General features: G+C 57.8%; 1 protein-coding gene across 1 annotated transcript in view; it reads left to right on the top strand.

Annotated features, from left to right (window-relative positions):
- COL23A1 (collagen type XXIII alpha 1 chain) overlaps positions 1–25,138 on the top strand; it is a 290,389-nt gene that overhangs the window by 251,201 nt on the left and 14,050 nt on the right. The window contains exons 6-16 of the mRNA XM_081827261.1: positions 11,923–11,949; positions 13,738–13,764; positions 15,086–15,112; positions 18,940–19,056; positions 19,867–19,902; positions 20,060–20,086; positions 20,533–20,559; positions 22,545–22,598; positions 23,147–23,209; positions 23,619–23,663; positions 24,958–25,035. Of these exons, the coding sequence (XP_081683387.1) occupies positions 11,923–11,949; positions 13,738–13,764; positions 15,086–15,112; positions 18,940–19,056; positions 19,867–19,902; positions 20,060–20,086; positions 20,533–20,559; positions 22,545–22,598; positions 23,147–23,209; positions 23,619–23,663; positions 24,958–25,035 (528 nt within the window). The remainder of the gene's footprint in view (positions 1–11,922; positions 11,950–13,737; positions 13,765–15,085; positions 15,113–18,939; positions 19,057–19,866; positions 19,903–20,059; positions 20,087–20,532; positions 20,560–22,544; positions 22,599–23,146; positions 23,210–23,618; positions 23,664–24,957; positions 25,036–25,138) is intronic.

The following is a 25,138-nucleotide window of genomic DNA, read 5'->3' as shown; positions in this document are numbered from 1 at the left end:
TTTCCCTTCCACCGTCTTTGCTATTCCTCGTTCATGTGTTTGTTCCACTATTTGGAATTAGGAAGAAAGGCATCCCCCTTGTGATGAAATGTGCAATCCTGTTTCCGTGGCCAGCATCCTGTCCCTGTCATCGAGCAGCCAAATGGAGCAGGGCCCCAACAATCACTTAGGTCTTATGAGCCTCTGTGTCCACGTTGGCCAAGTGTGAGGCTTAGCCCGGTGACAACATCAGGAATCAGATCTGTGCGGCACTTCATAGTTTCAAAGCACGTCCCAACCCTATACGTGCTGATTTGTGCCCATTTGATGTCTTGAAGAGCTGAAGCTTACAGTGGGCAAGGACGAGGGCCCTGGCTTCCCTCCTGAAAACCCCCCAAAACCCAGGCCATGAGAGCCTCCCATACAGAGAACTTTCCGGCGCCATGGGTAGGGCTGTAATACATAGGGACAGGGCTTTGGGCCCCGTGGAGGAAGAAGTGGCTAACTCTGCCTGGGCCCGGGGGATGCCTGAGGTGTGTCTTGAGGGAGGAGCAGGATTGGATTGGCAGGAGGGCAAGCTGGGAAGACATTCCATTCGGCACACACGTAGGCGCCGTTAACCCCGCAGGGTGTACAATGTGGTCCCTTGTCCCCCGGGGACAGTGACTCTGGGGTCAGCAGGGAAAGGAAGGAGCTGAAGCTGAGTGCGGGGCGCCCACCCACCCAGCAGCAGAGTTTGGAGGCCACAGAAACCCCGAGGGACGTGGACGGGTGTGAACGCTGAAGAGACAGACCTCCCTGGCAACGGGGCAGAAATTGGAGGAAGGCGGTCCAGGTAGGAGGCGGGGGCAGTAATTCGCAGATGAAGCTGGGGTCAAGACGGCCCCGGGGAGGACAGAGTGAAAGGGGACAGATGTCAGAAATGAGCTGGCAGGAATTGCAGGCCAGGTGACAGGTGAGGGACTGGAACCAGAGCTCCTTGGGCAGGCTGGGCAGAGCCCCACCCCCTGAGCACCGCCTGGATCTATCAGGAGAAATGCATGGGGAAGGGCAGAGGGGCAGGACCTGCACTGTGTCTCCAGAATCAGCAACGGGTGCACCCCCAGACTAGGGAAACCAGCACCCAGGTCCCAGGGAAAGCCAAGCCTAGCTCTGAGCTGAACTGTGGTAGATGAGACAGAGTCTCAGCCTGGGACCAATTTTGAACTGCAAAACTCAGACCGTTTGGAATTAATCAAGTGAGCCAAAAAGGACCACAGAGCACCACACATCCATATGCTTTCTTGCACTCTCGAAGTTCAAAAACAGCTTTGATTGTAAAAATGTAATTAGTTAAATGATTCATCTGTAATATTCCAAATTCATCTGTTTTTAGATTTCGACAACCAAATTTTCATCTGGCCCCCTGTGGCGCCGCTCCCCAGCCCCCCAGATTCCGGGTGGAGTGGGATGGGATGAAAGGAGACTTCCCAAGCCCCCGATAATGGCCCCCAGGTTGGAACCTCAGGGAGACACAGCTGGGCTCAAGGGAAAGGGCCACCTCGCTGGGATTTCCTCCCCAGGGTCCCACACCAGCACAGCGTAGGCATGGCCTCAGGCACATCCCTAACCTGTCTTCGGCCACTGGGGTAACCCGCAAATGACCCCACAAGAGCCCTAATGCTGGGCACACAAGCTAGGTTCGGTGAGTGACAGTTCCCGCCATCATGATGGCCACTGACCTCAGCGAGAGGAGCCCTTGAGGCTGAAGGAGCCCCTTTCAGGCCAGTGTCCCCCATGCCCAGCACCCTGGCGGTGACCAGAGGGCAGGAGTCCTCAGGCACCCAGGGCAGCCTTCAGCAGGTCAAGAGCGCCCTCTGGTGACCCCAGGGGTTAGACACCAGAGCCAGTGGGAAACTGGACATTGATTCACAGAGGCATCCGCTTGGCAGCTGGTTCTTTCAACAACTGTATATTGTGTTCTCATTATGTATGAAAGACTTTGTTTGGCACTTGGGACAGAAGAGCGAGAAAAACATCCAGGGGTCCCTACCCCCTTAGAGGTTGTGGCTGAGTGGGAGAGAGACTCAAACAAAGTTCAACCTCACTCTGCACCAAGGTCAGGGCTGAGACCACCCGCAACCACGGCCTAGCCTGGTGGGGGTCAGGGGTCCTGCCCTGGGGGAGGGAGATGTGAGCTGAGGGCAAAAGGCAAGTAGGTGCTGACATAGGGAGTTGCAGAGGAATATCCAGACAGAGGATGCAGGCCAGGCTGACTAGGGAAAGGGTGGGGGGTGGGAGAGGAAGAGGCCAGTGGCCCTGACGTACCCAGCATCTCTAAGCCGGTTGGCTGCCTCCCCAGAGGCCTCAAGGTGGAGGGAATTTGCAACAGCTTCCAACCTGGGGAGGACCGGATGGACACAAAAAATTTGCAAACCCATCAGGCTGCCCAGGAAGCAGTGAGTTCCCCATCACTGGAGGTATGCAAGGGCTGCACACCCACTTACCAGGAAGGACATCTAAAGAGAGGCTGGCCCCAGTGGGTCATCTTCCCACAAGTGAGTTGTTCCACCAATAGGGCCTCTTTGGGGGGCTACTCAGACCCAAACTCAGTGCAAGAGGATGGCACAAGCCTAGCTTGGGGAGCCTGGTGTGGGGGTACTTGCCAGGTGCTTGCCGAAGCCAGAGGAGGATGATGAGGCAGGATTTAGGCACGAGATTCAGGCTTGTGTCCCAGGCAGACCTGACCATGCCTGGACTCCCCAAGGAAGGCTGGGAATGTGGGGGCTGGAGACAGGGAGGCTGGTGGAGGCTGGTGTGGGAGAGAGGCCAAGTGTAGGCGGGGACAGGTGGGGGGCTGGAGAGGGGTCCACAGTTTGGATAGATGGTTCAGAGCTGGAAATGCAGACTCACACGCCCCTTGATGCATTCCCTATATGGGCCAGCCAGGTGAGGAGTAGGTGAGGCTGACTGGGTGTGAGAAAGCGCAGGGAATGGGGGGGGGCGTGGCCCAGGCTGAACTGGGGGGCACACGTCCCACCTCAAGGGGGCGCCACAGTGCAGCCCACGCACCTTGATCATTATCCCAGGTTCCAACTGTTCAAGAGAAGCTGGAAATCAAAATTTCACACAAAATCTTTGGATCCTTAAGGGATCCAATTCACTACCAGTGGGTGATAATTGCATTGTCTGGAAACTAAGGAGGGCCGACCCCACAGCCCAGGGGGTGGCGACCGGAGAGTCCTGGGCGTGGCCGGGACCCCACGGGTCCCCACGGAGCACCTGCAGCCTCAGAGTCTGTCCGCTATTCCTCTGTCCCCTGGTCTCTCGGTTGCACCTTCAGCCTCTCTTAGACTATCTCCATCTGTGGTTCACGCCACACTCAGACCATACCCGCCTGGTCAGCTGCTCCGTCCTGCTAGCTCCCCACCCTGGCCTGTCTGCCACCAGAATGGGTGCCCCAGCCTGTCTGCTACTTCCAGTGCCTTCCACCAGACCAGCCCCACGTGCCCGAGCTGGAGAACCCAGCCCAGAGGCCGGGCCGCTCAGGCACCCACGGCGCACCTCCCAGACCCATCCTCCATGGTCCCACACCCAATGGGAGTCAAGACTCCCTTCACCCCACCCAGGAACGAGCTTTCCCGATACCTGACAAGCTAATCATGTAGCAGGCAAATGTGTAATTTAAGCAGGTATTTGGGGATCCGTTCAAAGGCATAGCACCACCTCTTCCAGCCATGATGTATAATACGGACATACGCGTAATTGCTTCCAGCGCACACAGGATATACTGAGCATGCCCTCCTCCCAAAATAGAAGCCAGCTGGCTTCCTGGCCTCACAGAACCGTAGAGCTGAAAGGGATCCAGGACATCTTCTAAGCCGAGGGTTACAAACCGAGATGCGTCTACAGAGCTGGCAGGTCACCTGGACTGGGTGGGCCATGCGTGGGGCAGTAAGGTGGAGCGGAGCCTGAGGGCCCGGGGTGGAGCCTGTGGCTCCGGGGCGGAGCCTGTGGCCCGAGCCACGCTAAAGGAGCTCTTGCCTCAGCCGCTTTGCCAGGCATGCAGACCTGGGGGGGGGGGGGGGCGGGCACCATCTTCCAGCGTTTCTAGAAAAGTACAAATTCCGGATGTTTATACGCAACATCACAATTTTAAAAGACTGCAACTAATTCAGTTCGTTGGGTTTGGGTTTGGGTTTTTTAACTGTACGGACCAAACCAAACCTGGCTCCAGGCCAGCCCTTCGCCCTACAAATAGTAGGAGAGTGGCAGCAGGAGAAGGCCCCTAACCTCGGCAGGTTCCTCGAACCCCGCCCAGCTAAAGTCTTCACGGCTGGCTGAGTTGGGGTGCGATTCATTGGTGGCTCTACAGAGGGCCCCAGATCCCAGGACGGGGTTCCCTGCACGATCGGTGGGCCACCACCAGGGGCTGGACCTAAGAAGCGAGGGTCCTCTCTTTACCCCAGGGCAGAATTCGAGTCTGGGAAATCGCTAGACCCGGACAGTCTTGCTGTGGTCCATGTGTGTGAAGCCTGGTCTGAAAAATCAGAACCACATGGGGCTGACCTGCCCCGCGGGGGCTGCCCACCCACTCTAATGAGGGAGCCTTCACACAGGAATGCGCACGTCCCAGCCTGGGACCCTGGGGCCCAACAGCCTTGTAATTTGATGAATTGTCAACATCTGGGCCATAATTACTGGTCCCTGGACTGATAATCCTGGTAAGCCCTTCACATCCAGGGGCCCGGTCCTGCTGCAATTTGGAGGCTCCATTCCCCGGTGGGAGCCGTCAGCATGAATTACAACCGGCAAGCCAGACAGTCACCCTGCTCCAGCCGGTCTGAGCATCGACTCCTGTCTGCATCTAAACACAGCCCGTTTATGGATTTAGTTCAGTGCAGCAGATACTCTCGCAGATTGGGAAGCCTGCGCTCCATCTAATCAGGGGAGAACAGAGCCAGCCCCCCATGTGGGGTAAACAGTTGGCCCAGCCCTTTTGCTTCAGGGCCCCTCCCCCCACCAAGCTGATGTACATGGAGCCTCCAGCAATGGAGCCAGCAGACTCCACTTCCCAAACTTATTTCATGAAGAAACCTCCCCTCCTTTGCGCTCCTGTTAATTTTCCCCAAAAGATGGCTCTGTGGAACCCTGCTTAGGAAATATTCAGTGGTGGGAGGGAGGGAGGGAGCAGACCCACGAAGGTGCAGCCAGAGTCCCACCTCCTGCCATTCTGAAGACCACACAAGGTCACCCCCCAGCACTGCCCACCCACCCCCACCAGGGCTAATGCAGACCCCACACCTGTGTCAGCCTGCCTACAGGGTCTGGTTGGTCTGGGAGAAGAGGAGGGAGAGGAGACAGACCTGGGACTCCTGTTGGACGTGTCCTTAGAGAGGAGAAGGACATGTCCCCCATTTTGCAGATAAGAGAACTGAGGCCCTGGGTGGCTCAGGTAGCCGAGCAAGGCGAGGAGCCAGCACACAGAGGCTCTCTGCCCACCTGGCCCACACCTCATGCGCAGCACATCCGGAAACCGTCCCAGGGCTCTGCTGATCTGCACGGGGTGGAAAGAGTGATTTAAAGCAGAACTGAGGCTTGTAAACAGCTGTGGGGTTTCGTGGAAGGCAGAAAGTGTTGAAAACCTCTGGTGAATTCCATGGCTTTGATCAGGCAGGAGAGGGAGCCCGTGGGAACCGAGTGCCTGTGGGCATAGCGCTATCGGCGTCTGACCCTCCGGAGCGCCCGTCCTGAGGAAGCTGAGGCTCAGAGAGAGGATTTGAACCCTGGCAAGGCCGAAACTCTGCCTTCACCTGTGGGCTGCCCCGTGTGCCTTCCTTCCCCACTCCTCTTGTGGGAGATGCCCCTGGTCTGGGGTGGGGGAGGGCTGCCTTGACGAGACAAGACCCCTGCCACCAAGGACATGCCCCCACCCAGGCTGGAGCTCTCCTATTCCAGACCGTTTGGCTTCCCATATGGCCCTGCTCTGCCCAAAACTGGCTTGTGGTCGGCGAGGACACTTAGCCTGGACCCTGCCCCACTTCAGTCCAGGCTGACCATGCCCTCCACCCCGTGTTTGTCCTTGGCTCCCGTCAGACCAACCCCAGACCCTTCCCTGGAGTGTTTCTGCTCCTCCCAGAGCACCCAGAGCCAGGCTCGGGCTCCCCTCCAGCCCATGGAAATGCCTGGTTCATAGATGGTCCACACGGCCTCCCGGTGAGGCTGGGAACGCTGCCCTCCTGAGGAGCCACAAGCAGAACCAGGGTTCAGACAAGACAAGTTGCTGGAAAGAAACCTATTTCACAGCGTGGAACCCGGTGTTTCTCACACTTACTTGACTAGCGAATCCATTCCCTGCAGGATAGTGTTCCCTGGGACACCAGTTTGGGCAAGATAGTATGTGGGATAACTAGGAGCAGGGCCTGTCCTCTGGGAGTTCACAGCCCAGGGCCCAGACGTCCCCGGGACAAGAGGAATCCACTCACTCCCCCCCAGGCCAGGCAGGTCCATCTGGCTCCAAAGCCAGGCTGCTTCCTTCCTCCACCCCACTGAGTCCCCTCCTTAGTGACTCTGAGTGACCCCTTGTCACCCCGCAGCCTCTCCAGGGGTCAGCTCTTTCCCCAGACAGAGAATTCAGGGGCCCGAGCACAGCTCTCTTGCCTAGGTGTCATCAGAGATGAGCCCAGAGCCACCTGCCCAGACCCCGGGGCCACACTGTGGGTCAGCTCCAACCCCAAGGCCAGGCTAGCACCCTTTGCTCTGCAAATATGCACACGTGGGGTTTCTGTGTTTGCCCCGGGAATCTGCTCAGCATCAGATCCAACCACCCGTGGCTCCAATCTTGGTTCCTGGGGATTGGGGATGACCCTCCTTCAGCCTCCTGCTCAGACTGCACCATCTGCCTTTATTTATCGGAAACTACAAACTTCATTGACTTTTTTGGGAAAACTCCTGGGAACTGAGAGCTCTGGGATGCCAGATAGAGTCAGGGCCCTAGGGAGGAAAATTGGGTTTTTGCCACTTGTAGGCTTTGTCACACACCAGAAAGAGGCCTTGGGGACCCCCCGGGAATAATCTGGGAGTTGAAAGAGGGCAGAATCCCTCCCAGGAGACAGGAGGCCCAAGGTCACTCTCAAGAAGAGACAGCAAGGTCTTGCCGTGGAATACTTTCAGAGACAGTTGGCAACAAGAGATTCTTCCTGTGGGGTCCAAGCTGAGGGAATACCCCAGGCTCCCTTCTGCAGCAGACACTTCTAGAAAAGCAGGGCACCTACAGCTCTGTGTGTTTTCTGTCCACCCAGCGGACATCCTGGAACAGGGCCTGGGGACCCAGCGATGGACCAGAGGGAGCCCCAGCCCCAGGAAAGGCCAAACCAGGACACATGCTCCCCGTGCCAGGATGGGGCAGGTGGGCTTTGGGCACCAGACCGGGAGGTCTGGACATTATCCTTCAGGAGTGAGGCCACCCCAGAGGGGCTCAAGCAGGAGAGCAGATTTGCATTCTAGAAAGTTCTCCAGGGCATTGCATGGGAGAGACCACAGGTGTTAGGGAAGGGCCCTGGGGATGATGCTCGGGTCTCAGTATATGTCATAGGCCTTTCCTGGAATGCAGTGAGGAGGGCTATGATGTGCCTTGCAGGGCCAGGGACCAGATTCCCCGGCACCATTAAGGCAGATGGACCCACAGACGTATGCTGCTCAGCCCATAGAGGACTTTCAAAATAAAAAAGGCGGGGGTCCACGTATGTGCTTCTCCAGGGCACGGACTGCTTCCTGGGGGGGTCATGCTGACACCGGTGCCTGTGCTGCCCCCCAGGAGAGTAGCTGGGGAGAAGAGAAGGAGGCTTGCTTTGTCCTGTCTCTGTCTGCACAGTTCCTATGTTTCACTCAGCACACATAGCCCCTTCTCAGCAGCACACACACGCACACACACACACAGGCCAGCAACGCAGGGAGGCCTGCATCTCCCTGTCACAGATGATGAGGCCCAGGTCACCAGCTGGCATGTGGGAAAGGCTGAATTTGGTCCCAGGTGTGTCTGAATCCAGAGCCGGCTTCCTCTGACCGCCTGGCGTGTCTCCTGGAGCTCGGCCACGGGGCTCTCTTCCAGAAGGATGGGGACCCAGCTCTGGGGCAGACAGACTCAGGGGATGCTTCTTCTCCTTGGGGAGGCTCCCAGAAGGGCCATCTGAGCTGGGCCTTGGGGAATGAGTACGAGTTCTCCAGGTGGAGGCAGGACTGTGTGCAGTGGAGAGAACTGGGAAAGCAGAGCTTGGGGCCAGGAAACAGCATGATGGGTGAAAGTCCGTGGGCCTCCAGAGGCACCCGATGTAGCCCTGAGACCTCTGGAGCAGCTCTCTCCAAATCCCAGGGGCCACCAGGAGGCTGTGGTGTGGCAGAGTTTAGGGGAAAACTGGGGCGAACCCAGGGCAGGAACAGCCCTGCTGGGGAGAACAGGTAAGGAAGATGCTGAGGCTCAGAGAGGTTGACTGGCTCTCCCAGGTCCACACAGCACTCCCTCTGCTAGAGGGCTAGGGTGACAGAGGGCCCAGAGAGCCCTGCCCAGAGAGGGTCTGTTCAGCTGGGGAGGCAGACATCCCAGGAATCCCAGAGGAAGGCAAGGCTTGCAAGGCTCCATCCTAGGTCCTCCGGGACAGCCACTTGTCAACCGTGCTGCCCTATGCTGCAGGGGAGGGAGCACTGCGTAGAAAGGAGAGCCTGTTTCAGCCCTTGGGCGGTCCCACCGGCTCAGCTTCTTCATCTGCAGGATGGGGCCCCGGGGCCCACCTCCCAGGGCGGCAGTGAGAGCAGAAGCCGTGCAGGGTATGGCAGGGTTCAGTGGGGTCCATGTGGATGAGCATTGGAGCATTCGTAGACTTGCCCCAGAGAGTCTCTGCCTCTGTGGCCCCAAGGGGAGGGGTGCCCGCTTCCCTCAGACCAGCCCTGCACGGGGTCCCAGGCCCTGTCAGGGGCCCCTAGCTGCCAATGACTTGGCCGTGAGGCCCACTGTGTCCTCCCTCCCAGTGCGTGAAGAGGAAGGACATTAACTTAGCTCTAAGCTGCACCTTCGTCTCTTTTTCATCTCAGTCTTTTTCATCTGCAGGATGGATTTGGGCAGATGGGGGAGCGTGGCCAGGAATGTCGGCGCCCAGAGGACAGAGACCTGAAGTGCCTTTCTGGGCTCCAGCCCTGCCTCATTACTGGCTGCCTGGCCTGGGGCAAGGCCTTCCCTCCCTGGGCCTCAGTCTACTCCTCTGTAAGAGAGGGATGACAAGACCTGCCTTACACGCTTGCTGTGGTGATTCAGACTGAGTATGGGGGCCACGAAGAGCCCCCAGGTGAGACCCAGGGTGGGACTGAGCCCCATGAGGCCTAGCAGGGCCTGACCGTGGGGAGTAGAGGAGGTGCAGGGCCCAGTGTTAGCAGACTAAGGGGAGGAGGCCTCAGGCATGTGGATCCAGGGGTCAGAACAGCCAGGAGCCAGCAGATGGGCCAGCGAGGCAGCTCCTGGTGAGCCTCAGCAACGAGGCCTGGGCCTGGGGCTGGGGCTGAGGACCTGACCAGGAGCCCCCAGAGCCGAGACCCCCAAGACTTTGGAATGGCTGCACTACCCATCTCCTGGGATTCCATCTGCCCCCAGGGCATTGCCCCGAAGTCCAGACCCTCAGCCGACCTCGAGGCTGGTGGCCAGAGGCACTTAAGGGACAAATTTTCAGAATTGCCCTGGTTTCCTGCCTGGAGCGAGGCCCTGGTGTGAACGCCTCAAGGAGTAGCCCCTCTTAGGGCATCTGGGGACTTGTATGGTTCAGGGAGGTCTGGTGGCTGAGCCAGGGAAACTGGCTATTCCCTGCTGGGCCCGGCGGCCAGGGCTGCTGGCTCCCAGGCCGTGTGCAGACCCGAGGGAGGAGAGACTGGCTTCCCGGAGCCAGAGTGTCTCCCAGATGGAGGAGCCAGGGAAGGGCCCAGCGAGCAGAGGGAACAGCCCATGCGAAGGCATGAAGATGGGAAAGAAGCAGAGAGCTTGGGAAGACCAGGGACACAGGACAACCGCAAGGCAGAGGCTGGCCCTGGCCAAGAGGACTCCAGAGCTGGGCCGGGGAGCACAGCCTCCACAGTGACAGGGACAGACCCATGTGAGAGAGACCAGGATGGGAGGGAGGTTGATGCGAGGCAGAGCTGGCCCTCTGCCTCTGGGCTGTGCTCTCTGCCCATGGTGCCCTCCCTAAATGCCCAAATGCTATTTTCTCAGGCTAGCACTCCCTAATCTTTCCCAATACCCCCCAGAGCCTGGCAGGCTGTCATCCTGCTCAGAATTGGCAGAACCCTTTGTCTGTCCTGCCCCTGAACTTTCCGTCTTATCCCCTATGTATCTGCACACGCTTCTTTCTCGCTACCTTTCCTTGCTTTGACTCAACACACATTGAGAGGTGCACGCTCTGCGCCAGGCTTCATCCGAGCACTGGCGACACGGGGATCAGACCCTTTTCCTGGATCCACTGGAAGACTTGTGTAGACCACACGGTAACAATGCATGGTGTCATGTGCGACACCTAGAAAAAGTGCTGGGTGCAGGAGCAGATGGCCTGACTCTGGGGAGTGGAGGAGCCTGGAGGGCTTCGTGGAGGAGGAGGTGACTGAGCTGAAGATGGCGCACAAGGGGGCGAAGGGTGTGCCAGGCGGGCAGGCGGTGTGCGCGAAGGCTCGGGAGAGTGGAGCTGCCTAGAACATTTGCGGTGTCTGTGGGGATGAGGAGGCCGTGGCAGGGAGGAGGACAGGGGTTGACAGAGAACGGATGGACCCGGTTTGCGGCACTGCCCTTGGATTCTTGTATACTCCCACCGGGTGATGGAGCTCAGCGGAGCTTTCTAAGTGGGCAGCGGCTGGACAGGCGGAGGGCGCCTGTGGGGGCTGCTTGGCAGCGGTACCTAACACCATGGAGCCCCCAGAGCCTCTGAGATGTCCCAGCCCTTGGGACCCAGCCTTGAGCGATTTGGCTTCTCTTGACCTTGACTTTGGCCTGCAAAGGCCACAGCAGTGCAGGGAACTCAAAGAGCCTTCAGGACTCTTCCAGTCCTGTCTTAGCCTGTTTTGGCTGCCCCAACAAAGCACCACAGACCGGGTGGCTTAGAATCAACAGAAATCGACTTCTTGCCGTCCTAGAAGCTGGAGGTCTGAGGTCAGGGTGCCAGCGTGGTCGGGTTCTGGTGGAGGCCCTCTTCCAGGCTGCAGGCGCCCGTCTCCTCCCTGTGTCCTGTGGCAGGCAGGCAGCTCTCTGGAGCCTCTCTTCTAAATAGGCTGCCATCCCTTCATGAAGCTCCACCCTCATGACCTAATCGCTTCCCAAAAGACCCCCCTCCTAGCGCTATCACACTGGGTTTCAACACATGCATCTGGGGGGTGGGGACACATTCAGTCCCTGCCAACTTACATGTGACAGAACTCAATTCGAACTGGCTTAAAGAAAAACCGTGGACAAATGGAAGTGTGCAGGGGTGGGTGATTTCAGCTCAGACCCCTTGTCCCGTTTTTCTCTCTGTCTTTCAACTCTGACTTCCTCTCTGTTGGCTCTTCCTCAAGCCTCCTGGTACCCCCAGGAGCTCCACCTTAGCCCCATCAGGAGAAAAGAGCCCTCTTTCTCCTAAAGGGGCCGCCATTCAAAGTCCCAGACATGATGCTCATCCCTGAACCACTCACTCTGGTTGAGGGAATGTGACCACACGCCCAAGCCCCATATGTGCAGATGGGGGTGGTCCTGGAGAAGAAGAGGGGCTCTCTTGTCAGAGGAGGGGATTCTGGGCAGCAAGATCCAGATGCCTCCACTCCAGGTCCGTGTGAAATGTACTCAGACCGTGGGCTCATGTCAGGTCTTGGTCTCTGATACTCAGTAGTGCCTCTGGGTCATAAAACACACAGGAAATGCCTTTCTGGTGTGTAACCTGTGCTCTCTGTCTCTCTCATTTCCAGGGGCCACTAGGTCTGGATGGCAAGCCCGTAAGTGATGACAGGGCAATTCTAAGTGGTCCTGGGACTGGGCCACTTGTGGGGCTGGAAGTGATGGTGGGGTGCCAGAGGGAAGGGGCCACTGGATACATGGCTCAGCATGGAGAGAAGTCATTTAGGCATCAGACTGAAGTTCAAATCCAGTTTCACTACCTGCTGACTATTCAGCCTTGGGGAGGCCCCTTCACGTCCCAAGCCTGAGGCTCTGTCAAATGGGTCTGTTAACGCTCCCCACATTACCCAGCCCAACATGCTGGGGATGTGGAGAAGTGTGGATAGCACCATCCCTGATATCTAGTAAGCCTTCAAAACAAACAAGCCCCTTCTAGCCAGCCCCAGGCACAGAGCATCTTCCCATGCAGTCTCAAGACTTCAGTGGTAGGCATTGGGCTGATGAGTTCTCAACATCTGGGGCAGGAGCCTGCAGTCCACAGGCATCTTCAGCACAATGAATAAGCTGCTCAGGGAGACAGCATAATTAAATATATAGTTGGATTTGGATGTATAGGTAGGTGGGTGGATGGATGGATGGATGAATAATGAATAGTTAGATAATGAATGGTTGGATGGATGGATAGATGAATGGGTTGATGAACAGATGGATGAGTGGGTGGATGGAAGGAAGGATATATGAATGGATTGATGGAAGGATGGATATATGGATGGATTGATGGAAGGAGGGATGGATGGATGGGTGGATGGATGGATGGACAAATGGATTGGCGAATGGTTGGATGGAAGGACAGACAGACGGATAAATAGATGAATGGGTTGATGAATAGATGGATGGGTGAGTGGATGGAAGGGAGGATGTATGATGGATTGATGGAACAATGGATGGATGGATGGGTGGAATGAAGGAAGGTAGGATGGATGGATGGATGAACAAACGGATTGGTGAATGGTTGGCTGAAAGGACAGACAGATGGACAGATAGATGAATGGTTTGATGAACAGATGGATATGTGAGTGGATGGAAGGTAGGATGTATGAATGGATAGATGGAAGTATGGATGGATGCATGCATGGATGCATGAATAGATGGAAGGATAGAAGGAAGGAAGGTACGGTAAATGGATGGATGGATGGATGGGCGGGCAAATGGACTGATGAATGTTTAGATGGAAGGATAGACAGATGGATAGATAGATGAATGGGCTGATGAACAGATGGATGGGTGGGTGGATGGAAGGAAGGAAGGATGTTTGGACGGAAAGATAGTCAAATGAGGTAATGAATCAATAATTGTACCAACAGTCAGATGCATGATGGTTGAGCAGACAAGGAAGTGAGGAATGAATGAAAGAAGTGATTGAGGTGTTGCCAGATGATGTGTACCGTATTAGAGGATGGAGGAATGAACTGACCTCCTAGATGGACAAGTTGTTAAGTGAATGAACCAGCAAAACCATTATGGACTGAAGGGATAATGGACAGTTAGGGGGCAGCGGCTGCCGGGCACAGCAGGGGCTGAGCTGGAAGGGCTCTGCTCTCTGGGGGGAGTGACAGCACATGCGCCCCTACCCCAACTGAGAGGTCCCGGCGACCCTCAAGTCCCCTGCCTCCCTCATGCAGAGGACTGGGGTGTGGAGCTTCCTTGGGGCCGGCAAAGGCAGCCCTCATTAAAAGCAGACAGACTTACGTGTTTCCCCACCCAGCTACCCACAGCTCTGCTCAGCTTCACAGGCCCTTCTGCCCCCACAGCCTTAGGGAAACCAGAAGGGGAGCCAGCCCAGTCCTCCTCGCTCATGCCTGTCTTTCTGCACCTTTTTTCTACAGGGACTTCCAGGCCCCAAAGGGGAAAAGGTAAGTGATGCTGGCAGCTGTCTAGTTGGGGATATGATGGACGCCAGAAACCTGCTCCCAAACCCCAGCTCCGGAGTGTGGCCCCAGGCACGTCACACCCCTCCTGAAGCCTCAGTTTCCCCATCTGGAAAGTGGGGCTAAGAGTGCCTCCCTCCTAATGATTACACGGCTTATGTTTAACAATTTCAAGTGCCCGGGGGGTGACATTGGAGTCCCACCCTCCACCGGAGAAAGACTAAACTCAAAGCACAGTCTTCCCAAAATAAGGAGTTTCCAAAGCAAGTAATCATGAAGGCGGCGGGGCGGGGGGAGAGGCAGGAGAGCCTGGTGGGGGGAAGAGTTGAACAGTCATTATAGATGGTATTCTTTGTGATGAGTGCATGCCCCCCCCAGGCAAACAGATGGCCAAGAGCTGCCCCTGTGATCTTTACAGCCCCTTGTGAGAAAGGCCTCCCTGGCATTCGGCATGAAATGTCACGGCAGACCCCTGGAGGGCTGGGACCTCCAAGTGCCACGGAAGGGAGGGGGCGAGAGGGGCCACCCGTGTGTCCCACTGTGGGATCAGAGCTAGGGAGGGGCCAGAGCAGATGCAGGTGTGGCAGGACGCTTCTAGGGAAGGGCTGGGTGAACCCCAGCCGCGTCCACCCCAGCCCCCTGCTCTGATGTCCCCAGTGAGGTAAGTGAGGGCGGCCAGGGTCCCCATCCACCCTCAGAGCTGTGCCGGGTACAGGAGCCAGGGCTCAGAGCATCCAGGTTTGCTTTAGGGCTCCACCACCAACTGCATGGCTTTCGATGGGTTGGCCGGCTCCGTGGGCCTCAGTTTCTCCATCTGTCACTTAAAGCAACCTCACAGAGATTTCCTTCTCGTTGGCTCCGGCTGAACAAAGCAGAGGCTTTGAACCCAGAGAGAAATTGGCATCTTGGCATCCGTCACGTCGTAACATCCTGCCCCAAAACTTGGTGACTTCAAACAATCAAGTAATTACCAGCCCTCACTGTGTCGAGGTTCCAGGATTCCAAGAGGACACGGTGGGAGCAGCTCGTCTCTGCTTCGCTGTGTCTAGCGGCCGGCCCCAGACAACACAGCGCCTGGTTCCAAGCCCTGCGTGTGCTGGCTGTGTGACCTTGGGCTGGTTACTTAGCCTCTCTGTGCCTCGGTTTCCTCACTGGAAACGGAGATTAAAAATAGAGCCCACATGTTATGTTTGTTAGACTTGGGTGAGACTACGCATGTAAAGCACGGAGCACAGAGTAAATGCTCAATACATATGATAAAGTAATAATAGTAGCAGTGATCTGTCTTCCTGCTTCTTGTCTTCAGGGTGCACCCGGAGACCTTGGCCCTCGGGTAAGAGCTGACGCAAGACCCCCTCACCCGCCCCACACAGTTTGTGTTATCGTATAATAAGGCGTATCTAGCATTTCTTCTGGCTCCCTACACCTTACCGCACGGGCCCATGGTCTCTGCCCACCGCCCACCGTCCGTCCTTCTGTGTGGTTTCACTTAAGTGGCCACAGGATGGAAGTCCCAGGGCTTCCTCCCAGTCCTACTTGTCACCATGGATGCGGGGCAGGGGAGACAGCAGGGCTAGCACTGGCCCCAGACCCGAGACTAACCTTCCTGAGGATGGCTGGCACCCCAGGAAGAGGGAAGGTTATGGGTCAGCAGCTGAGCTCAGCCACTTACCAGGAAGTAACCTTGAGCGACTCACTTTCCCCTCTGTGACTCAGTTTCTCCAACTGTGGTGGGTGGGATTGACAGCCCCTGACCCAAGCTGCTGTGGCGAAGGTTCATTGCAGTCATAAACATGGGCACCCAGCACCCAGCATGGGGACAGTAGATCCCCTGGCCCTCAGTGTCCCCAAGGCCCAAGGGACCCAGAAGGGCCTCATGCCAAGCCTGGGGTCTCTTCAACGAAGCAGAGTACAGAGCCCGGGTGGGGTGGGCCCCACAAAGCAGATCTGGGCAGAGAGAGGGTCATGTAAGGGGCCCCAAAGGCATGCCACCACCATTCCTACCACCACCGGGGTGGAGGCCTGACTGCACTAGAGGGGTGTGCTCCCAGGGGTTTTCAAGGTTATGGGTGGAAATTGTAGTGGGTGAGCGAGTCCCCCCAGCCAGCCTCTGTAAGCCCTAGAGGCAGGGATGGAGCAGGGCTGAGAGGTGGGCACTGTGGATGGGGGATGGGAAGGGAAAGCAGCTGCAGGACCAGGTGTGGGCAGGGTCCCAGTCCCAGCTCTGCAGCCTCACAGCTCCGAGCCTGCTTTGTGCACCAGGCCGGGAGGGCCCACATCACAGATGGTCACGAGCAGGAGCTGAGAGCCCCGGCTGGCCACGCTGATCTTCTGAAAAAGGGGGTGCCCACGCCTCAAAAGACTAGAACTCCCCCAGTCCGGGAGTCACGAGACATCCTTTCCAAAGCCCTTCCTGCGCCCTTCATGGGTGTCCCCTCGTTGTCCCAAGGTTCAAGCCACCTCCAAAACAACCTCCGCCCTTGAGAGTTCCGGGGCTTAAAACAGCAACGTGTCACTGTCCCGCATGACCCCGTGGGCTGGTGGGGGAATCTCGCTCATCGAAGGCAGAGGCTGCTGGGCCTGCAGCCCAAGACAATGGCACCCTCCCTTGGCCTCGGTCGGTGCGGCTGTTGGCTGGGAGCTCGGCTGGGGGGGGGTCTCTGTGCTTCAGGGCTTCTCCCAGTGTGGCAGTGGGCCTCCCAGAGGGGCATCCCAAGACTAGCATTCCAGGAGGCTGGAAGCGTACCTGCCAGGCCAGTTAAGAGCCTGGCAGGCCTTACTTCTTCAGCATCCTGTCTGTCCCATCAGTCACGGGGCCCATCCAAAGTCAAGGTGGAGAGAGAGGAACAGGCCCCCAGCTCTTGATGGGGCGTGGTGGGTGGGACCCCATTGCAAGGGACCTGTGGGATGGGAACGAGCGTAGTGGCCACCTTTGGAGAACATAGTCTGCCTCTCCCGGTCGCTGGTCTGGGTGAAGTGGCTTTGCCCTCAGAAACAGCCTTGTCCTTTCCTAAGTCACCCTTTCTGCCTTCCTGACCACACAACCTGTTTGCTGGCCAGATGGTTTTCCCACGGCTCAATCCAGGCTTTATAAGTAGAGACCATCATGGGTACAGTTGCGTGTCCGGGCCTGCTGGTTTGCGTGCTCCCTTGACTCACCCCTGCATTTCCAGGGTTAGACCTCAGCCAGCCGATCCCAGTGCGCATACAAGGCCAGCCTCGTGTCCCAAGTCACTCAAGGCCAAGCCTACTAACCTCTGCTGGGGCCTGCTCAAGTGTCGAAACCCATTTTCCTCCTCATTAAGTAGAGTCCGGCCAGTGGTGCCCACCGTGGGGCCCCTGGGCTGTGGAGGGAACAGCGGGGAATGGGGTATCTTCCAAGTCTTCCTGACACAGCATCAAATGGAAGAGGAATTACCCACCACCATCCCCACCCGCGCCTGGGCGAGCTAACCAAACTGTCGGTTTTCTTTACTTTGGACTGGAGTCATGGCCTCTGCGTCGGGACCCTGAGTGGTGGACACTGAGAGCCTCAGTTAATTCTTTAACTGGGGGAAACAAATGAACTGTCTGAAAGTCCAGTTGGCCAGAAAGGTGAACCTTCACATCATGGGATCCAGGGATTAAAAATGCATCCAAAAGGCATCGCTTGCCTCAGTGGCCAGAAGAGGTGCTGCCTTTCTTAGCTCTGTAACCCTGGGGAGACAGTTACCCTCTCTGTTCCCGACCGCTCCATCTGTAAAATGGGTCCATAGCAGGGCCTTGGCCAGGTGGTCGCAAGGGTTGGGCGAGCCAGTTTCCGGGAAGGTCAGTGCTGGGCACGCAGCGGGGGCTACCTCCACAAGAGGCTTCCTCCTTTCCTGTCCACGGGAAGTTTGGGGGCTGCTGTCGTGGTGAGCCAGCCGAGCCCCATGACTATGCTCAGCGCCAGTGCTGGGCGGGAACCACGGAGGCCACAGAAAGCACCAGTGGCGCCGTGGTTCCCCCATCCTTGCAGCTGGGACCACGAGGTGAGGGCTCCGGCTGCCTGAGGTCTGACCCCATACTAACACCGGGTCCTTGAGTCGGGGACAGGATGCTGCATGACTGAGACTTTGTGGCCTTTCGTTGCTCTTTTTTTTTTTTTTCAACTTTTTATCTTGAGATAACTGTAGGTTCACAATTAGTTGTACGAAATGATACCCCATGCACCTGTCCTCCACGTTCCCCCGATGGTGACATCCGGCCTCCCCCGGAGTACAGTCTCACCACCAGGAAATTGGCACAATCCACCTGCCCCATTCGGAGCTCAGCCATTTTGCCCATCTGGGTGTGCTTAAGTCTGGGCGACGTCATCACGCTCAGGAGATTCCAGTGACCACCGCACGAAGACCCCTTGTGCTGCTACAGTCGCCCATCCCTACCCCCGCCCCAGGCAGCCACTGACCCATGCTCCATCTCTGTGATCTTTCCGTGTCAGCCGTGTGGTGTATTTGCAGCCATAGAGTATGGTCACCTTGTAAGATCGGCTTTTCTCACTCAGCAACATTCCCTCAAGATGCATCCGAGTCGTTGCAACGTGGCTGTGCCTCCTTGTTCCTTTCCATTTATTGCCGAGCACTGCTCCGTGACAGGGCTGTAGCCCCGTCCCTTAACCATCCACCCACGGAAGGACAATTTGGGTTGCTTCTAGTTTGGGGCCGTTACACCTAAGAGCTGCTGTGAGGATTTGCGTGAGTTTTCATCTCTCTGGGTAAGTGCCCAGAAGCGCACCTCCAGCACTGAATAAAGTAGGAGCTGACCAACGAGGAGGGTCCTTCAGGATGTGTGCCGCCCCCTTTCCAGGAAGAAGGGGGCTGGTGGGGCCCACATGCTTCACTCCCGCACCCAGCGTGTCTCATCTCTCAACGAAACACCAGAGCTGGGCTCCCGGCACTAAGGGCTGGGAAGATGGCACATCCCTTGGAGTGTAGAAGGTCCTGTTAGCCTTTTACGCCAAAGTACAGGGACCTGTCCCTTCCTGCGGCCGCCAAGAAGCAGGGAAAAGCCCAACACTTTGCTCTGAGCCCACCAAGGACTGGGGAAGAGAAGGCATCGGGCCGTCCGTCTGCAGAGGCTCCTCTCTGGAGACCAGAGCCCCTTCCCTCCCCCTCACAGTAAGCCAGGCCCCATCTCTTCCAGGGAGACCAAGGGCGAGATGGAGCTGCTGGGCCTCCGGGGCCCCCTGGACCTCCTGGGGCCCGGGGCCCTCCTGGAGACACAGGGAAAGATGGCCCCAGGGGAGCACAAGGCCCGGCGGTAAGAGAGGGCACAGAGGTGGAATACCCCTGTCCCCAGTCCAGACCCAGACCCATGCCGCACCCCAACCCCAGCCAACCCAGACACCTGCCGCACTCCAGCCTTATACCTCATGCCGTTTAAGACCTTGACCCCAAACTCATTCCCAAATCCTGGTCCGCACCCTTATTTCTGGCTAGTATCCAGACTCTACCTCTGACCCCTGCACTCTGACCTGACTCCAAACCCAACTCTTACCCTCCACCCTAACCCCAAATACAACCAGAGACCCTAAACCTGACCTTGGTTGCAATTTTAGTCGCATTCCTAACCCTAACCCTGAGACCCATATGGGGGCGCTTCCTCCCCAGATTTTACGCCCCACCCCCTCCGCCAGCTCTGGCTCTCTCTCCTTCTCCTTCCCTCCCTCCCTCCAGTACTAACTAGTTAGGCTCAGTTGTCCTCCTATAGTTCTACCCAGAGCCTGGAGGCCAGACTCCTTGGTACTACCCCTTCCCCTACTGCAGGGACTCAGGCCTGTCCTTCCCATCCCACGCAGAGCCAGCTCTGCCACCAGACGGCCACCAGGGTCCGCTCTCAGGGCAGCCAGCTACTCAGATGCTCATCCAGTCCTATTCACGTTGGGCACCTAACTCCCCGAGCCTCAACATTCTCATCTGCAAAGTGGGAACAAGAACTCATGAAACGAGAGACTGCTTGCAGCCCCAGCCCAGGGCCTGGCGCGGGGAGTGGGCTCTGTTAACCGGGGAGTCCCTGCGTCCCCTCATCCCCTGCGTCCCCTCAAGAGGTTCTCCTCTTCTGCCTCCTCAGGGTCCCAAAGGAGAGACTGGACGGGACGGCGAGATGGTCAGTATCCAGGGCATTTGGGGAGGCCGGCCCTCGACACAGGGCATCAGGCCTGGCCTCTGGCACTTGGTATCACCCTCTGTACAATGAAGAAGAGGAGGAGGCCGAGAAGCAGCCTTCAGGACCCCATTTAATACTTTTTCTTCTCTTGTTCCAGGGCCTGAAGGGACCCCCAGGGCCCAAGGTGAGTACTCCTCACTCCCTGTCCCCTCCCTGTCCGCTGCCCCAGGCCTGGGAGGGATGGGCTCACCTCACCTCCCCTACCCCACAGGTCAGCTCTTCCTTTTCTTCTCTGCCTGCTGGGGTGGGGGGTGGAGCTGGGCTCTGCCCTGAAGGAGAAGGGCTTTCCTTGCTTTCTTCCTCATCTCAGAAACACCCCCTGGAGGCTGGGACGTCACATCCCCACTTGCAAGAGCAGTGACTTGCCCAGGGTCATTCAGCGTGGGGGGAACCTGGTCAGGAGTGGAGTCCAGGACTGTCAGCCCCACCCACCATCCATGTGCACCTCTCTGGGGGGCCGGGATCTCTTGGCTGTATCCGGTCATCAAGGCCACTTCTACCAGAGCAAGTGGTCTGGTGTCTGGGCCATGCTCTGATCTCTCTCTTGCATCCCCCTGCCTCCCCCCTCAGGGTGAGCCCGGCATTCCTGGAAAGAAGGTGAGGGGGGCCCCCAGGAGGGGCTTTTTGGTGGGTGTGTGGGAAGTGGCTGGGGAGACGGGCAGGGGCTCCCCATGGGGCAGGGCCAGGGGCTGGCCACAGGGAAGTCTTCACCAGACCCAAGCCCTCACTGTGGATGACTGCTCCGTCCTCTGTGTCTGAAGCCGATTTCGTTCATTCACTACTTATTCGCGCATTCTTTCCTTTCCGCAAACACAGCAAATTTATTCCCACTTCAGGGGTCTGGACAGTGGTTCTCAGAGTGTGTTCCTGGGACCAGCTAGTATCAGCATCGCTGGGGGCTTGTTAGACGGGCACATTTCGGGGCCGACCTTCAGAGCCACCTAGTCAGAGACACTAGGGGTGGGCCACTGGGATGTTGTGATTTATAATAAATCCATATTTGGTCTCAGTCCTCTGGTTTCTGGAGCAGAGCTCCTAAAACCCTTGGAATGTCCTGGGTGATGAACCTGATTTGAAGGTGTCTATTGTTATGTTAATGAGGCGACTTTGGGGACACACACCCACCCCCCAGGATGGGGGCTCGTTGCCTGGAGAAACAACCACATGATTGGAGGGTTGGAACTTTCAGTCCTGGTCACCAGCCCTCCAGGGAGGGGCTGGAGGTTGAACCAATCTCACCAGTGGCCAGTGATTTCATCACTCACACCTATGGAATTAAGCCTCCATAAAAACCCAAAAGGATGGGGTTCTGAGAGAGTCCGGGTGGTGAACACAGGGAGATTTGGGGAGAGCAGCATGCCTGGAGAGGTCACAGACGCTCCACGCCCCTTCCCCATACCTTGCCCGCTGCATCTCTTCCATCTGGCTGTTCCTGAGTTCTGTCCTTTATAATAAACTGGGAATCTAGTAAGCAGAGTGTTTCCCTGAGTTCTGTGAGCCGCTCTAGCAAGTTAATGGAACCCAAGGACGAGGTGGTGGGAATCTTCAGTCTATGGCGGGTTGATCTGTAACACAAGTGAGAGCCAGCTTACTCCTGGTTCCCCGGAGTGGGCTGGGGGGCTGGGGCAGCCTTGTAGGACTGGGCCCTTAACCGGTGGGATCCGACGTTCTCTCCAGGTAGACAAGTATCAGAATTGGGTTGAATTGTAGGATGCCTGGCTGGTGGTGGGGAATCGCTTGGGGGGTATGGACATACCCCGTGCCCATCAGAATTGGTGACCAGAACTTTTATTTTTTTGTTGTTTATTTTTTAAAAGATTTTTTTTTTTTATTTATTTGAGACACAGAGAGAGAAAGAGCACAAGCAGTGGGGAGGGGCAGAGGGAGAGGGAGAAGCAGGCTCCCAGCTGAGCAGGGAGCCCAATGAGGGGCTCGATCCCAGGACCCTGGGATCATGCTGAGCCCAAGGCAGACGCTTAACCAACTGAGCCACCCAAGCGTCCCCCTGGTGACCAGAACTTGTAGCCGTCGTCTGTTCAGCAGCCCCCCTGGGGTGATGGTGGCACGCACTCAAATTTGGGAACCACTGGCCTGGGGTGATCTCCCCCCACCCCATCCCTTGCCAGGTCTCCAAAAAGCTGTCCCCTCTCCCAGGTGACCATCCCTCTCAGTCCTGCCATCCTGCCACCCTCTTACACTCTCTTCCCAGCACTGCTTCTACCTCCTGGCCTGGCCCTAGGTGTTTATCTGGACATTTCTTTGCCCTCAGGCCTCTCTCTCCCCCACTGAGCAGGGACCCCGCCTGCCTGGCCCACAGACGGTGCTCACGGTGCTCACAAGCTATGTGTTGACTGAAGGAACGAATCCCCTCCCCTCCACCTACCCACCCCTTCCTTCGGTGCACCCCTGCTGACGCGTGCTCTGGGCTGGCCCCAGGGAACCTGCCCCACCCCTGTCCCCACCCAGTGTGACCAGGGCTGGTGCCAGCAGAGGGCTGGTGTGTGGGGGGGGGACAGGGGCGGAGACAGCCAAAGCGGGTCTGCCCAGGCCTGAGGGCTGCACCTCAGCTGCTCTCTCCTCAGGGGGATGACGGGACGCCAAGCCAGCCAGGGCTCCCTGGACCCCCAGGCCCCAAGGTAGGTACCTGTGCCTCCCCCACAGGGCCCCCTGCCTCACACCTCCCTCAGTTCCCATCGGTCTGGTGAGGCCCCCGGCTGACCCTTTCACAGTGGGAGGGGCACCTGCTGACGCCCAGGGCAGGCCAGAGAGAGACCAGGGGAGGCCCCGGACCCCACTTGACACCAGGCGGGGCATCCCATTCAGCCATTTGCCTCCCCGCACACCCTCAGGCCCTCCTAGTTCCCATCTCAGGTGGCCCCCACTCTATCCTGTCCCCCAGCTAGGACCAGGATATCATCCTTGCTTCCCCAGACCATGGAGACCGCCAGCCTACCTCCAAAATATCTCCAGAGCCCCTGAGGGGCCCTAACTATACGCCAAGACCCAGACCAGAGAAGGTGGTGTGGTCCGGAGTCCCCAGGGCTGGGGGGAGTCCTGAGGCCCATCTCCTCTCAACCCCAGGGGGGCTCAGGCGTGTTCCCCAAGAAGCTCTCAAAGCCACGAGGCCCAGGCGGCCCCCAGCCTGCACCTGGCCCTCACTCAGCTGTGAATGTCTCTGTTACAGGGCGAGCCAGGGAACGTGGGGCCTCGAGGAGAAAATGGTGTGGACGGCGCCCCAGGGCCAAAGGTGCCTTACAGTGCGCGGCTCAGACCAGTGCCCCCATCCTGGGGTGAAACTGGGGAGTCCTGGGAGAGCATGGGCCTAGGGGCCTCGTTCCACAGGCAGTCAGAGGCTGGCCAGGGGGGGTGGCCACAGGTTTGGGTGAGTGACAAGCCTCCACCAAGCTCAGCCATGTGGCTAAATCACCTTGTAGCCAGGGGCGCCAGGGTCTCCCTCGGTGGCCCATCTCTACACACCGTGGGGCCAAGGAGGCTCCCACAGGCCCTCCTTCCAGGATCCCTGTTCCTGGGGTGCCGGCCGTGTACACTGGTCCCTTGGGGCTCCAGCACGTGGGCCCTGCGCTTTTTGGTGACTTGGAGACTGGAGGGGCATGGGGCGGCCGTGTGCACATGGCAGCAACCTCACGTCTCCACAGGGAGAGCCTGGCCCGCGAGGCGCCGATGGAGTGTCAGGACTGCGGGTAAGCAAGTCTCCCCTCTGGCCACACCGAGGGGACCCACGGGCCGGGTTCTTCAGAAGGCCCTGTCCCCCGGGGAGGCCCCAGGGGAGCAGTAGAGTCCCAGGAAATGGGAGTCTTTTTTTAATAATCATTCATTAGCGATTTAAAAAAAAATTTTTTTTAATCTCACAATACCTGCTTTTGGTAAAACGTTCAAATACACATGTGCGAAAGCAAGGCCTCCCCAGGTGAGTGTTAGCCCTCCCAGAGTCTTGTCTTCTCATATTCAAGCACAGACCTCCAATGCGCCACCTGGGGAGGGGGGAACCTTCCCCCTGCGGGGGGCCTTGCCCCACCTGGAGGTTCGCTCCTCTCTCCAGACCCACAGCCTCCCCAGCTGGTCTCTGATCTTTTGTGACCTTTTGTGACCAGCCGCTATCAACCCACCTTTTTAAGTCAACATCCGGGATCCTGTTCTCTCTGCTCGGTGCCCTCATGCTCCGGGAGGCTGCTTTTCTCCTCCGAAAAAACAAGGTCACGCAGGTGGCCGGGGCTGGATGAGGCACTGGCTGTGGGATTCTGTGTGATCATGACCGAGGAGGCTGCTGGCAGCTGAGGCCCCGGCCCCTGACCAGAGCGCTGCCCTCCCCTCACAGTGGGCCCCGCAGAGAGCAGCCTGGGGCTCGGAAAGGAAGGGCGGGGCCGGCAGCCGAGCACATGTGGGCGGGGACAGGTGGGTGGGGACACGTGCGTTCTCAGACCGAGCATGCAGGCCCGGGTGGACGTGTGCTCGTTGCGAGTGCGCGGCGTGCACAGCCTCGACCAGAGCCTGGGAGTCAGGGGCACAAGGCCAAGGTCCAGCTGGGACAGTTGCACTTGGTCTACACAGTGTCTGGGCGTTTGGGGGAGTGTGTTGATTTTTGCGCCTTTGTTGGCCGACATTTAAAAATCGAAAGAGATTAAAAATCGGAGAACTCTGGGATAAGACCTCAGCGGACTTCAAGTCCCACGCAAAAGGCAGCCAGACCCGTTGCGGGCAAGTTCCTCCGTTGGCTCTAGGCCTCCCTCCCCGCTTTCCTCCGGGATGCCTGCTGCCTGGGCCCTGGAACGCTCTCTCAGGGACTGGGGTGCCGGTGGCCACGTAGATTCCAGAGGATGAACTCGCGGGGGTCCCGTCGGGTTACAGCTGAGCCAGCACACGGCACACGGACCTTCCTTCGTGGGGGTCAGGTTCCTAGGGCCCCTGGTTGAGATACAGACGCAGCTGCCAAGGCTCTGCCCTGAAATTCTTACTTTCTCTTTTCCTCTGCCTCAGGGTCCCCAGGGCCTCAAGGGCGAGCAAGGAGACACAGTGGTGATTGACTACGATGGCAGGATCCTGGATGCCCTTAAGGTAGTTTCCTGGCAGGAGCAGGATACATCCTGGTTCTTTTCCGGAGAAGACAACCACATACTTTGCATATCAATCCTGCATTTCTTTACGGGGGGGGGGGGGG

This window comes from Leptonychotes weddellii, chromosome 7 (genome assembly GCF_054177405.1).
Source record: "Leptonychotes weddellii isolate Sample4059 chromosome 7, ASM5417740v2, whole genome shotgun sequence".
NCBI classification, from domain to species: domain Eukaryota; kingdom Metazoa; phylum Chordata; class Mammalia; order Carnivora; family Phocidae; genus Leptonychotes; species Leptonychotes weddellii.
This window is presented reverse-complemented; position numbering and strand designations above follow the sequence as displayed.